At 43.5% G+C, this 12,925-nt stretch overlaps 1 protein-coding gene across 6 annotated transcripts in view; it reads left to right on the forward strand.

The window, feature by feature from the left end:
- Nucleotides 1-12,925, forward strand: part of Atrnl1 (attractin like 1) — a 563,418-nt gene that overhangs the window by 203,792 nt on the left and 346,701 nt on the right. For all 6 annotated transcript variants that reach the window (XM_060391717.1, XM_060391720.1, XM_060391724.1 and 3 more), the window contains exon 26: nt 10,736-10,814. In XM_060391717.1, the coding sequence (XP_060247700.1) occupies nt 10,736-10,814 (79 nt within the window). The remainder of the gene's footprint in view (nt 1-10,735; nt 10,815-12,925) is intronic.

Here is a 12,925-nt window from a genome sequence, read left to right on the forward strand (position 1 = left end):
TATGTATCTCTGTCTGTCTGTCTGTCTTCTGGATCAGAACATCCGGACTTCATCTGCCATCATAAGCCACACTAGTCTGGGTGTCCCGAGGGTTAGAAATGAACTAACTCAGGTCTGAAACCTGGACAGATCAGCTGACAGCACTTTGGTTTCTTATCAGCACTTTCAGCAAATGGCTGGTCTTTGGTTCTTAGCTTCTTGGCTTTTGTGCTATGTGAGGCAAGGATGGTATGTGACTTCTCTGGCTTCTTTTCCTATGCGAACAGTGCACGAAATAGTTTTTGACAACCCGATACAGACCCAAACCTGGGAGGAGGGAATCTGAGCTGAGGAGCTGCCTCCTTCAGATAGCTATGGGCGGCTCCTCCAGGGGTCATCTTAATTGCTAACGGATATAGGCAAGTCCAGCCCAGCTGTGTGTCCCCATCCCGAGGCGGTAGGTCTGGGCTAGATAAGAACGGTAGCTGAGTCAGCCAGTTGTGTCCCTCCAGGGTGTCTGCGTTAGTTCCCGCTCCATGATTCCTGCCTTGGCACCACTTGATGCCAACCAAACCCTTTCTTCCCCAGGCTGCTTTCAGTCATGGTGTTCGACAGAAAGCAAACCAGGTCAGATGCTGATCATGTTGAGGCCCCTACTTTATAGTTAAATAGTGTCTTCTCTTTGGGATGTTACATTAATTATTTTTTGGGGGGGAGAGATTAACTGTTGGCTTACTTTTTAAAAACCTTTATGTTTCTTTTATCTTTTTCTCCCTACTCCACCCCAATCCCTTCCAACAACCCAACACCAGGTAGGAGAAAAGGTTAGTGGGAGAGGGTGTGCAGTTCTCTGAGCTACTTCCTGCTGGTTAGGGTTGTCTGCTTCCTTGGAGCCAGTCTAGTCTTTGTTTCAGATCTCCCACTTCTTGTCTCACAGCAGTAACCAGGAGCCACGGGGGTGGGGGGGGAGAGGAGCAGCAGTCTTGTTCTTTCTCAGAGTTCCTCAACACTTTCTGGGCTCTGGCATTTATTCTCTCTCCAGAATTCTCAGATTTAAACTATTTGCAGCTGGCAAAGGGCCCGCCTCAGAGCCTGCATGAGGCAAATTAGTAGTCTGCTGCTATGGACCATCTAAATCAGTCCCACATCCCACAACTGGGACCAAAACAAAAACATGTTATATCCACAACAATTAACAAACGTCCTCTCAGCCCCAATAGAGCAGCAGTTATACCTTGTGAATCAAAGAGTTTATTTGGGGTTAGTTATGGGAGCGTGGAAACTGCTGAAGAAAAAAATCTCTTGTCACCATTAACTGATATAAAGTGCTGACATAAAGTGCAAGGCTCTGTGGCCCCTTCTCCCAGGCAGCCTAACTGCCTCTACATCCCTCGTGAAAGACGATTCCAGAGCTCCTTTCTGCCTCAGTGAGGGCGGAATCAATGGGACTGATCTTTTTAAAAATAATTAATTAATTAATTCGCTTTACATGCTGCTCATGGCCCCTTTCTCCTCTCCTCTTGGTCCCACCCTCCCTCCCTCTTTCCTCATGCCCCCTCTCCTGTTCCTCAGAGCCCAGCCACCCACCCACCCCAGCTCAGTGAGTGGAATCCAGACTGATAGAATCCTCTTCCCCTGAGGGCTGTCGAGGCAGCCTGCCAGGGGTTGTGGTAAGGTGGGGTGGTAGGGTGGTGAGGTGGGGTGGGGGTTGTGGTGAGATGGGGTAGGAGGGTGGTGAGGTGGGGTGGGGGTGATCAGAAAGCGGATAACACAGTCCCTGTCAGAGACAACTCCCGATCTCCTTACTAGGGAACCCAGTGAAACCTGAGCTGCCCATCTACAACACCTGAGTAGGAGCCCTAGGTCCACTTGAGGTCCTCGGCTGCTGCTTCAGTCGCCACCAGCCCCTCTGGGCCCTGGTTGTGTTGGCTCTGCAGGTCTTCTAGTGGAGCTCCTGTCACTCTCAGGTCCTTCTGTCCTTCTTCCCACCTTTCAACAAGACTCCCTACGCTTCTCCCAATGTTTGGCTGCCCCAAACTCAAGTCCAAGTGGATCAAAGACATCAACATACAACCAGACACACTAAACCTACTAGAAGAGAAAGTGGGGAAGAGCCTTGAACTCACTGGCACAGTAGACAACTTCCTGAACAGAATGGGCCCAATCACAGGCCTCCTATTGTTGTTATACAGGGAGACTCCGTTAGCTTTTCTATACTTGTATTTGAAATAATCTTACTGATAGTATGTCCCAACTGTACAGGTAATTATGTCTTATTGAAAATGCCCAGATCCCTCCCTCTGGTTTGAAGTGTTTTCGCCTGTGTTGTAGTTTGGTTCTGGAACACCCATCTCAACAAAGCATCCATGTTTTAGTATACCTGATGTTCTTGAGCTGGAGGTGATGTTCCACAGTGCTTCCAGTGCACCCGTGTTTGTCTCCACCCCGCGAGGCCCGTTGTAAACCACTTGTTGGAGCAGGCCAGCACTGTAAACGCGGGGTTTCTGAGCATTCACACTATTAGATGTTCTCTGCGCTCAGTCAGCCTGCCTTACAGGCTAGTGTGCTGTGCAGTTTTTGCAGTCAGTGTACGGTTTGATCCTGTCATCCACATGGTTTTCTTTAGTTTTCAACTCCTAACAGATGGAGACATTGACAAACCCAACTTACTTCAATTCATTTGACATTACTGTTTTTATTTTTTTTTTCAATGCAGTTTATTCAGGAACATTGAACAATCCTCGGACCCCGGGGAAAGCCAGCCCACAGCTTAAATAGCCTCTGGGTAGCCAACCCAGGCGTGCCACGGGGGCAATGCAGATAGGTCCACATACATGGAAGCAAGCCAGATCCTCAGCCTTAGCCAAATGTGGAATTGTTCGTGACAGAGAGCACTCACCATCGGGAAGGTGGAAGGCGGAAACCAGCTCCATCTTTAAGGCATAGCATTCTGCAGCTCTCTACAGTTCCCCCTTTTTGTTTTAGACGCATCAGGCAAGAGTAGAGGTCTGATCTCTGATATTAGAAATAAATTGGGACTTTGTACAGATGTTCATTTAGGTGTCATCCACCCAAAGAGCATCGGACCCGTCCGATACCTTTTTCTCAGAGGCGGGACCTGGGGCATCAACCCGCATGCAATCAGACATGCTCTTCTCTGGGTCCAAAGCGGCTGACCCTGAGTGCAGTGCTTAGCCTCGCATCCTGAGCGTATCATTTTAGCTTTTTATGGTATCCAACCATGCTTGGGGAGAATGTCTTGCTTCAATGGCTGTAAAGGCCTGAATGATCATGGCTGCATCACACTGTTGTGAGACTCTAATCTTGCATATATACCACAGGCAAACCAAGGAGACCAACACCAGAAGGCCTGCTAACACTCCCATGCCCGCCCATTCCTTCAGATGATTCATGGCTGCAGCAATCCATGTTGATAATCCTGTGGCTAGTCCTGCGTCCACTCCGGTAGAATTTACTGTGACAATGGCCACTCTCAGCTGCTCCATCGTAGTATCGAATTCTCCAGTCCAATTACCTAAAATATAGCTAGACAATTGTTTAGACAGATTTGCAGCGCAGGAAAAATTCTCATGTTGTATGCTAGTGACACAAAGTCCAGCATACTTTCATTGACAGCCAGGTTGAGCGATTTGCCATAGGGTATCAATTTGCTCCTGCAAGAGGTCAATCCTCTGATAGAGCCAAGTAATTGTGGTAATGATACTCGCTTTTTTTTTTAAACCCCAATGCTAGTAAAGTTAGGTATGCCCTGGTTACTCGCATGCCTCACTGGGTGCCTATGCCCATTGATGCCCCTCACGCTATGACTCTCTTCAGACAGAAAAGGGATCTTGGAACTACAGCCACCATTGTTACTACCATCTCATTGACGGCTGTTGGAGCTACCACCAGGGCATTAGCCATGAGTCATACTGGGCAGACTGCTCAGACCCTGAATAATCATTTAGCCAATGTAGCTCATGCCTTAGTTGTACATAAAGGAATTAATGCTCAACTAAAAGGAAGCTTGACATTACTGTTTTTAAATTGATTGATTTTGTTAACATGCAGTTGGTGAGAATAAAATTTACATGTATTAGAGTATTGACAAATCCCTGAAAGTATGCTTTAGGATGTCAGCTATTAAAGGAAGTTATCTTAAAATATAATAAAGTCCTGTATTTTAATAGTGCCCTAGTTCCCAAGGGTTTTTTTTTTTTTAGTAAAATATAAGAATATTGTATCCATTCTATTTAATATTTATTTCTCTTGTTCAATTAAGCTGAAATCTATAAAAGGATGAGAAGAGCATTTCTCTTTTGTCACAGCAGAGTTCTCTTTTCGTCCCTGGTGACTGGCTGCAGTGCAGGCTCATGTCACACTGCGTTCTGTGCTTCTCAGCTGGCTCTAGATCAGTGGTTCTAAACCTGTGAATCATGACCCCCACAGGGTGTTGCAGAGAAGTTATCCTTGATATCAGATGCTTACACAATGGTTCATATCAATAGAAGCATTGCAGTCACGAGGAAGCAAAGGAAATGATTGCATGGTTGTGGGGTCACTGCAACATGTATCAAAGTGTCGCAGCTTTAGGAAGGCTGAGAACCTGATCTAGATGATACTGTTGGTTTTGGTATTAGGGATTCTATAAAAAGTGATCACTTTATAACGGCTATGATAAAATTAGTGCAGTATCTCTCTGCAAGTTTCTAAGTTTTTTGTCTCATCTCTATTTTGCATATGTTTAAAAACTCTGTCACTATGTCCACTGCATTGATGTGTTGAACCTTTAGAACTCTGGTTATCAGAGCGCAGTGCATAGTTTTTCTCTCTTCTCCTTCCCCTCTCTATTTCCTGCTCCTTCCCGTCTTCTTTCTTATCTCTTTTTCTGGAAAGCCCACACAACTGGTCTCCTCAGAATCCATTCCAGACACTCACAGGAACCATTTTATAGAATAATGGAGAAAGAATTCTCAAAGAAAGTAGCCAAAACAGATTCTTGTCCTGTGGAAAAATAGAAATGAAAATAAATTGCAGGACACAGACATTTGATGGTACCCATTAAGACCTTTGGTTTAATGATAAGGAAAAGCTAATTTAAAGAGATAGACAAATATATATTTCAGTGAATTAATGTAATCAAAGTTCACTTCTCTTCATGCAGAATAGAATGGACAGAAATCAGCATCCAGGACACTGCCCCATGATGCTTCCCAGAGAATTTAGGAACTGTAAATTCTGTCATTTCTTAGGGTTCCAGATGAAGACACCAAAGGCTAAATGTAACTCAGCCTCTCTTACAGCACTGCTATCTAATTCTAATCAGGGCATTAGATCAAGCCTCTAATTTTGTACTCTTCCTCTCAAGAGAGTAGAGTTACAAAGGCTTCATAATTTATGTTGTCCTTAATTACTGTGAAAGTGATTCTCCTTACCTCAGTCAAGGAATTTATGTCAAAAGGAATTTAAATCTTCCAGGAGAAATCCAGCATCTTTTCCGTCTCCAGTAACTATAATCACATAACTGTTGTATCATAAATATTGTTACTTTACAGAACAAGAAATGAAATCCATTATTTGTGTTGTTTTAACAAAATCTCAACTTTACGAATAAAACTCAGGGTGGGAGCCAGATGCTGGGCTGACAGCCTGATGGCTCTTAGAGGCAGAGAAAGCACCCAGCTGACCCTCCTCAGCCAATGTTACAAAACACCCTTTCTACTGCAGTTTCAAAGAAACCCTCAAACTGAATGTCCCCCCTTCCGCTTCCTGTGCCTCTCTATCCCCCCTTCCACTTCCTGTCTCTCTAGGCCCCTCTTGACCTCCTCTTGCTCTCTATGGTTTTTTCGTGTATTCACTTCTTGCCCACTAGTTGTCTGCTCCGCCTCTTGACCTGTGGTTGACTTTATTTAACCCTGTTCACAGTACTCACACATAGAGGTATTGCATTGTGGTGTGTGCTAGGGCTGAGCCACACCACAACTAGAAACAGGTTTTTCTAGTAAACACCTCTATCTCCCAGTTCACAGTGAGACCAAAGATCCTGTAACATTTCCCTTTTGTCTAAATAAAAAGAAAAGATGTTAACTATAGCACAGTAAAACTGTTTACAGCAATGAAGCTATTTCTGCCAAGTTTTCTACATTATCCAGCTGTGTTGTATTTGGAAGTCTTAGGATGAGTTTTTTTATTTTAAGTTTTATTTACTCATTTTACATCCTGGTTGTAGCCCTCCCCTTCCTTTATTGTGCCCTTCCTCCCTGTTTTCCCTATCCCCTCCCCTACTCCTCAGAGAAGGGGAGTCCCCCCTACCCATCCACCCCAGAATTTCAAGTTGCATCAGAACTGAGCGCATCCTCTTCCCCTGCGGCATGGCAAGGTAGCCTCTCCAAGGGAAAGTGGTCAAAAAGCAGGCAACAGAGTCATGTCAGGGTCAACCCCCATTCCCCTTATATTAGGACTGAGCTGCATCTGTGTAGGGGCCTAGGTCCAGTCCAGGCATGGTCCTTGGCTGGTGCTTCAGTCTCCACAGGCTCCCCTGGGCCCTGGTTAGTTGGCTCTGTTGCTCTTCTTGTGGAGCTCCTGTTTCTTCTGGGTCCTTCTGTCCAACCCCACCACTGGCCACTCTTCCACAAGACTCCCTGTGCTCCATCCAATGTTTGGTTGTAGGTCTCTGCATCTGTTTCCCATTGGGTGCTGGGTAGATCCACTCAGAAGACAGCTCTGCTAGGCTCCTGTGTGATAGCAGAGTAGTTCATAGTATCAGGAGCTGGCTGTCTCCCATGGGGGTAAGTCTCAGGTTGGGCCAGTTACTGGTTGGACATTCCCTCACATTCCCTCAACCTTTGCTCTATTTTTGTCCTGCACATCTTGCAGGCAGGGTAAATTTTGGGATGAAGTTTTTCTGGGTGGGTTGGTGTTCCCCTCTGTCTACTAGGAGCTGTGTCCAGTTAGAGGGTGTCCTCTTCAGCATCCATGATCCTTGCTATGAGAAGTCCCAGCTAGACTTTTTTTTTTTTTTTTTTTTAGTTCAAAGTTCTGTAAAGTGTTCGTGTCATTCTCCTATGAACTCACCAATTTGAATGTTCTGAGAAGTTGATATTCTGAAGTTGATTTTTTGGGTCATATTTGTCAGCTTAGTGGCAATCCTGGCTAGATAGACAGCAGCAATCAATCCAAAGTTGTCTACTATTTGCACAGAACCTAGCAGCAGAAGAGGCCTGGAGTAAAAGCCTGTTAGCTGGGAAAGGTAGAGAGAGCACCCAGTTGCCCTTCCTCCTTAGCTGACATCCAGAAGGAAAAGAAAATCTCCTTTCCCATGCCTTCTCAAAAAAACCCCTCCACTGAATATCCGTCTCTTCCACTTTTTGGGCATCCTTTCCATCCTTCCGAATTACTATGGTTTTTTCCTGTGCTCACTCCCTGTCAACTGGTTGCTTGCTTTGTCTCTTGACCTATGATTGACTTTATTTAATCCTGTTCAAGCAGAAAGCTCTTGAATTAAAAGTGTAGGCTAGGGCTGAGCCACACCACAACTAGAAACAGGTTTTTCCAGAAAACACAATCTTAGGGTTCACAATGTGATCGAATATCCCGAAACACTCAAGTCTTCAAATTACATTTAACATAAGTGGCTCTTTGTATATAAGCTGTCCTAGTGTAATTGTTCTTAAGGACAAAAATGACAAGAATAAGTGAGATCAAGTAGCGAAAATGGTAAGATTGCCTTGTTTTGCACTCAGCTGCAACAGAACTGCCAGAGGAGAAAACTTCACGTTAGCACTGCGAATAGGAAGCTCGGCCAGCACTTGTCCCAGCTCACTGGCCCCTTGCTAGACAAGTGCAGGCCATTACACAGGGCATGTCAGCGTCCTTGGGGAGGAAGGAGACCCCTCACCAAACCTGGTACATACTACTCACTGACGGTAGTCATTTTCATGTTCAGTGTTGTCAATGAGCTCATTTTGGAATGCTAAGCTTATGTCTTTTGTGCTAAAAGTTTTAAGGATATAATGATGTTACTGAAATTGAAATGGACCGTGAGGCTCTAAAGTACCAGTTTTCATCACATTTTTACCACTTAACACTACCAACCTGTGAGTAGCATGAAAAATGCAGTTTCCATGGAGAGTAGTAAGTTCCAGACAGATCTTCTCAACTTACACAGTGTTGGTGGTATGTGCGTAGAATCTCTGTGTGTGTGCGTGGGTGCACATGTGCGTGCGTGTGAGAACACGTCTGTCTTGTATATTTTAAGTGGTCATGCAACATCACACAATGCCAGTCAAATGGTGACAATAAAAATGCCCCTAGACACTTACAATGTCTCCTTAAGTGTAAAATACTCCTGACCAGGAGCTGCTGAGCCAGATCATCAGTCTGGCCTTTTCAGATACAGAAGTTTCAGGATGTAGCACACCGGCTTGGCTTTACTCAGCACAGAACTGGTATTAATGGTCAAAATGAGGATAATTTCATCATTTGGGCGTTGACTCGGAGTTAGCAGTTTCTCAGATGACTGCTTTATTAGGTAAATCACATACTTTGTCACTATCAGGGTTTACCAGGGATTTCTTTTCTAGGAAGGATTTCAACTAAATAATTTTTTAACTCCTTTTTAATAATAAGATGCTGCAATTTTGGCAGCACTAAAGATACTGATTTACAAAATTAATCTTCTCTGTGTCTCCCCCACAGCTCCTCTGTTCTGCCAGTTCTCTGGTTAAGTGCTGGCTCTTAACTAACTAGGAAAATGTTTGCCAACCGAGCTAGACCCATACTGTTTTTCAGAAAAAGAGAAGTGCATTTTTAAAAATTTTTTTTTTATTATTATTTTTTTTTTTATTTTTTTTTCAATGCAGTTTATTCAGGAACCTTGAACAATCATCTGACCCTGGGGAAAGCCAGCCCACAGCTTAAATAGCCTCTGGGTAGCCAACCCCAGCATGCCTCGTGGGCAATGCAGATAGGTCCACATAAATGGAAGCAAGCCAGATCCTCAGCCTTAGCCAAATGTGGAATTGTTCGTGACAGAGAGCACTCACCATCGGGAAGGTGGAAGGCGGAAACCAGCTCCATCTTTAAGGCACGGCATTACGCAGCTCTCTACAGTTCCCCCTTTTTGTTTTAGACGCATCAGGCAAGAGTAGAGGTCTGATCTCTGATATTAGAAATAAATTGGGGCTTTGTACCGATGTTCATTTAGGTGTCATCCACCCAAAGAGCATCAGACCCGTCCGATACCTTTTTCTCAGAGGCGGGACCTGGGGCATCAACCCACATGCAATCAGACTTGCTCTTCTCTGGGTCCAAAGCGGCTGACCCTGAGTGCAGTGCTTAGCCTCGCATCCTGAGCGTATCATTTTAGCTTTTTATGGTAGCCAACCATGCTTGGGGAGACTGTCCTGCTTCAATGGCTGTAAAGGCCTGAATGGTCGGGGGGATGCAGAATGAATAAAGTGTAATTGATGAAAAATTAAAAAAAAAGGGAAAAAATAATTTAAGAACCTTAAATGACTTTCAAAAGTGGAGGAAAACATGGACTTAGTCAATTGGCATGGAGCACGTCTCGCCCCTGGGGGCAATGGTCTCCTGAACCTACTCAGACCTCGGACACCACCACTGCTAGTTCTAGAACTGATGCAGGATGTTCCAAAGAGGGGGTTAAGGCTTCTCATAATATTTCCTATAAGCCCACACCTGTTTGTTTACATCTCCCATTTTTATTCATTATTAGCCAGATAGAGCCAAGTAATTGTGGTAATGATACTTGCTTTCTTGCCCAATGCTGGAATGCTAGTAAATTTAGGTATGCCCTGGTTACTCGCATGCCTTGCTGGGTGCCTGTGCCCGTTGATGCCCCTCACGCTATGACTCTCTTCAGACGGAAAAGGGATCTTGGAACTACAGCCACCATTGTTACTGCCATCTTATTGGCGGCTGTTGGAGCTACCACCAGGGTATTAGCCATGAGTCATACTGGACAGACTGCTCAGACCCTGAATAATCATTTAGCCAATAGAGAAGTGCATTTTTAAAATTCATATTTTTATGAGAAGTGCTTTCTTGAAACTGATATTTTTAGTTTTTAAAACTATTCACTTATTTATTTTTATTCTGTGAAAGAGGGTTCCTGCATGCCACAGTCACACAGGGACAGCAGGGAGATACTGCTCAAGAGTTGGTGGTTCCCCTCTCCCATCATGAGGGTTCCAAAGATAAATCTCTGTCATCAGGCCTGACAGCAAACAGCTTTCCCTGTAGCGTCACCTTGGAAGACCTTTAAACTGAATTTCACAAGGTGTCCATAATTTAAAGAAGGATCTGGAGTGCAGGTCTGTGTTTTCTGATTTTTGATGCATCAGAAAGGGTGAAAGAAAACAAAATTGCTCAGGAGATTTTAAAGAATGAATGGTTCCGTAATTAACTGAGAGATGAGTCTGTTGATAGAATAAAGAACATTTAGTTAGATTACAGGTAAAGTTCAGTTGGAAGAGTTTGTAGAAAGTGTCCTCTAAAATGTGTGTGTTATATAGATAGTAATCATTATTATCCTGGGCTATTTTATTGGTATACAAACCAGAAAGAGAGAGAGAAACAATTCACAAAGAAATAAATGAGTCAATTATGAAGAATTTTTTTTCAAAATATTTATCATGATACATTCTTATTTCTTCATATTTGAATTTACTTTAAATTAGTTTACTGCATATCTGAAGTGACTTTTGAGTCCAGTTATCTGTGCTTTATTTTCCAGTTGTTTTCTATCCTTGCTGCTTGTGGCTGCTGTGGTCTGGAAGATCAAACAGACTTGCTGGGCTTCCCGCCGGAGAGAGGTGAGTGGGAGATCTGATCTCTCTGTGAGGGTCTGTGCAAACATGGATCTCTGTTACCACACGTTTTCCTTCTTAGTGCTGGTTAGCAAATCAATTTTACACATTAGTATTGAGCAGTTTTTGATTTTTAAAATTTCAGAGTTTGCAACCACAGTAATTTCAAGCAGTTTCTTATGCGTATATTGGTTTCTGTGCGCATCCTGGTTAGTTGCAGTATTAAAATTCATAATGAATACAGATATTAGTTCTCTCAAGTAATAAGTATTACATTTACTCAATTAGTTATGGTGTGAGAACATTGTTATACAAGTGTCTGTTGAAGTTAAGACAGCTCTGAGCGCATTTCTAGTTCTGCTTTGGGGAAGACGCCTACTGTAGTGTTTCTGTGGGGAGGGTGATCCGTGCTTTTGCCATTTCTTCATCTGCTGATCATCTGCGTGTAACGAAGCAGGTCAGTTGAGGCACTTCTGTGTCGGACTCATGGTGCTCTTTACAGGTGGCTAAAGGAAGGCTACACGTTCATAAGGCGCCATCTGGTGATGGAAGCGCATTAGAAATCAGTTTCTTGTCTTTTGACATATGGTTTAGTGGAAGAAACAAGAAACACATTCAACTGGTGAGCTAGAGCCAGATTTAGTATTCAAACTCTTAGTTTTCATTTGCTGATCTACTGTGCTATATTAATATTATCACCCTAATCTTAGCATCATCGGTAAATTATTTGCTGTGCATTTCCCAGCACTTTTATGTGCCTGTGGAATTCTACCTACAACTAATATTTCAGCTATTGAACCAGTGTAGAGTATGTAAAGCTGTGACATTAGTGAACACGATGTGAATTTATAAGTTTCCTGTATTTGGAAACTCAGCGTCTGCTCTAAGGTATTTGGAAATTCGAAATTCTCCCCTCTCCAAGTTACTGTTCATCTTTAGTCCCGTGTTCATCTGCGATCCTATGTACAGCCAGTGCAGTGTTAGTGAGGATCAGGCTGATGATTTTTGTATGGCCAGTGCCGCATCAGTGAGGACCTGGCTGATGACGTTCCGTGATAGCAGAGGAATCTTGGTGAAGGAGCGTAAGAAACACAGACATGGTGGGGTTCTGTGTGGACCCTTGCAGCCTCCGGTTCTGGCAGAGCGTGGAGCACAGAAAGCAGAGTGGGAATCATGGTGTCCGGCAGTCCCCTGGGCCGTTGGTGAGCGCAGAGCTGTTCACAGTGTTTCCCTAACCACAGGGAGCACAGCTCGGCTCTGCAGCTGCAGCACTGCTGCACATCTGGCCAGGAGGAGGGGTCTGCTGAGTTTCCTCATCACCAAAGAGATAGCTCTGTGTCTGATCTAAGTGCAGACTGAATTTATTTACAGAGCTCTATTTACATTAAGTTAAGTAAGCTCAGAAACAATCATTCTTTACTGTTTGAAAATATAACATATTCACTGTTTGAAAAAAAAAAAACAAACATTTTGTTACTTATCTAATGTTCCTTCTGTAAATGACGAGTGGACTGTGTTTGAGCCTGTCACCTCAGAGTAGCCATTCTATTTTATTGTTTCACTTGAAAAGTTGTAAAATAAACTTGCATTTTGATCATGTTACAGTCTTCTAAAATAATCGCTGGACGTGGAATGGATTAGAGAGGAGCAGTGAGGAGCGACCGTGGGTGTTATTAGGTTAGCACAGGACAGGGCATGAGTTTTCTCTCAGTGGGAAGCCTTCGCCTCTGATGTTCAGGAGGTAATCTTCTCTGTCATGAACTTGATTTGCTCCTCTCTGCCTGAGCAGACACATCTGCAGGTGAGAGAACCTGGTGCTCTTCCGGGCATGCCTGCTTCAAACATGTTGATTTTCCTAAATACTTTTAAATGAAAGACATTAAATGTGTAGGAGCAATTTGTATGTTAATGTACACAGTAAACATGATGCTATCTAGGTTAACTACTGTAGACTAATTTTGATATTGATTTTTATTTCATTGAAAAGTCATTTCTAGGTTTGTTTTCATTAGGCCCAGAGATTCTAACAGTGCATGTTGACTAGATATTTTTAATTAATAATGAGAAGGTACTTCCCCAGTTTTGTTTTCTGATCTCCAAATACTTTTGAACTCATT

Source organism: Meriones unguiculatus, chromosome 1 (genome assembly GCF_030254825.1).
Source record: "Meriones unguiculatus strain TT.TT164.6M chromosome 1, Bangor_MerUng_6.1, whole genome shotgun sequence".
Lineage (NCBI taxonomy): Eukaryota > Metazoa > Chordata > Mammalia > Rodentia > Muridae > Meriones > Meriones unguiculatus.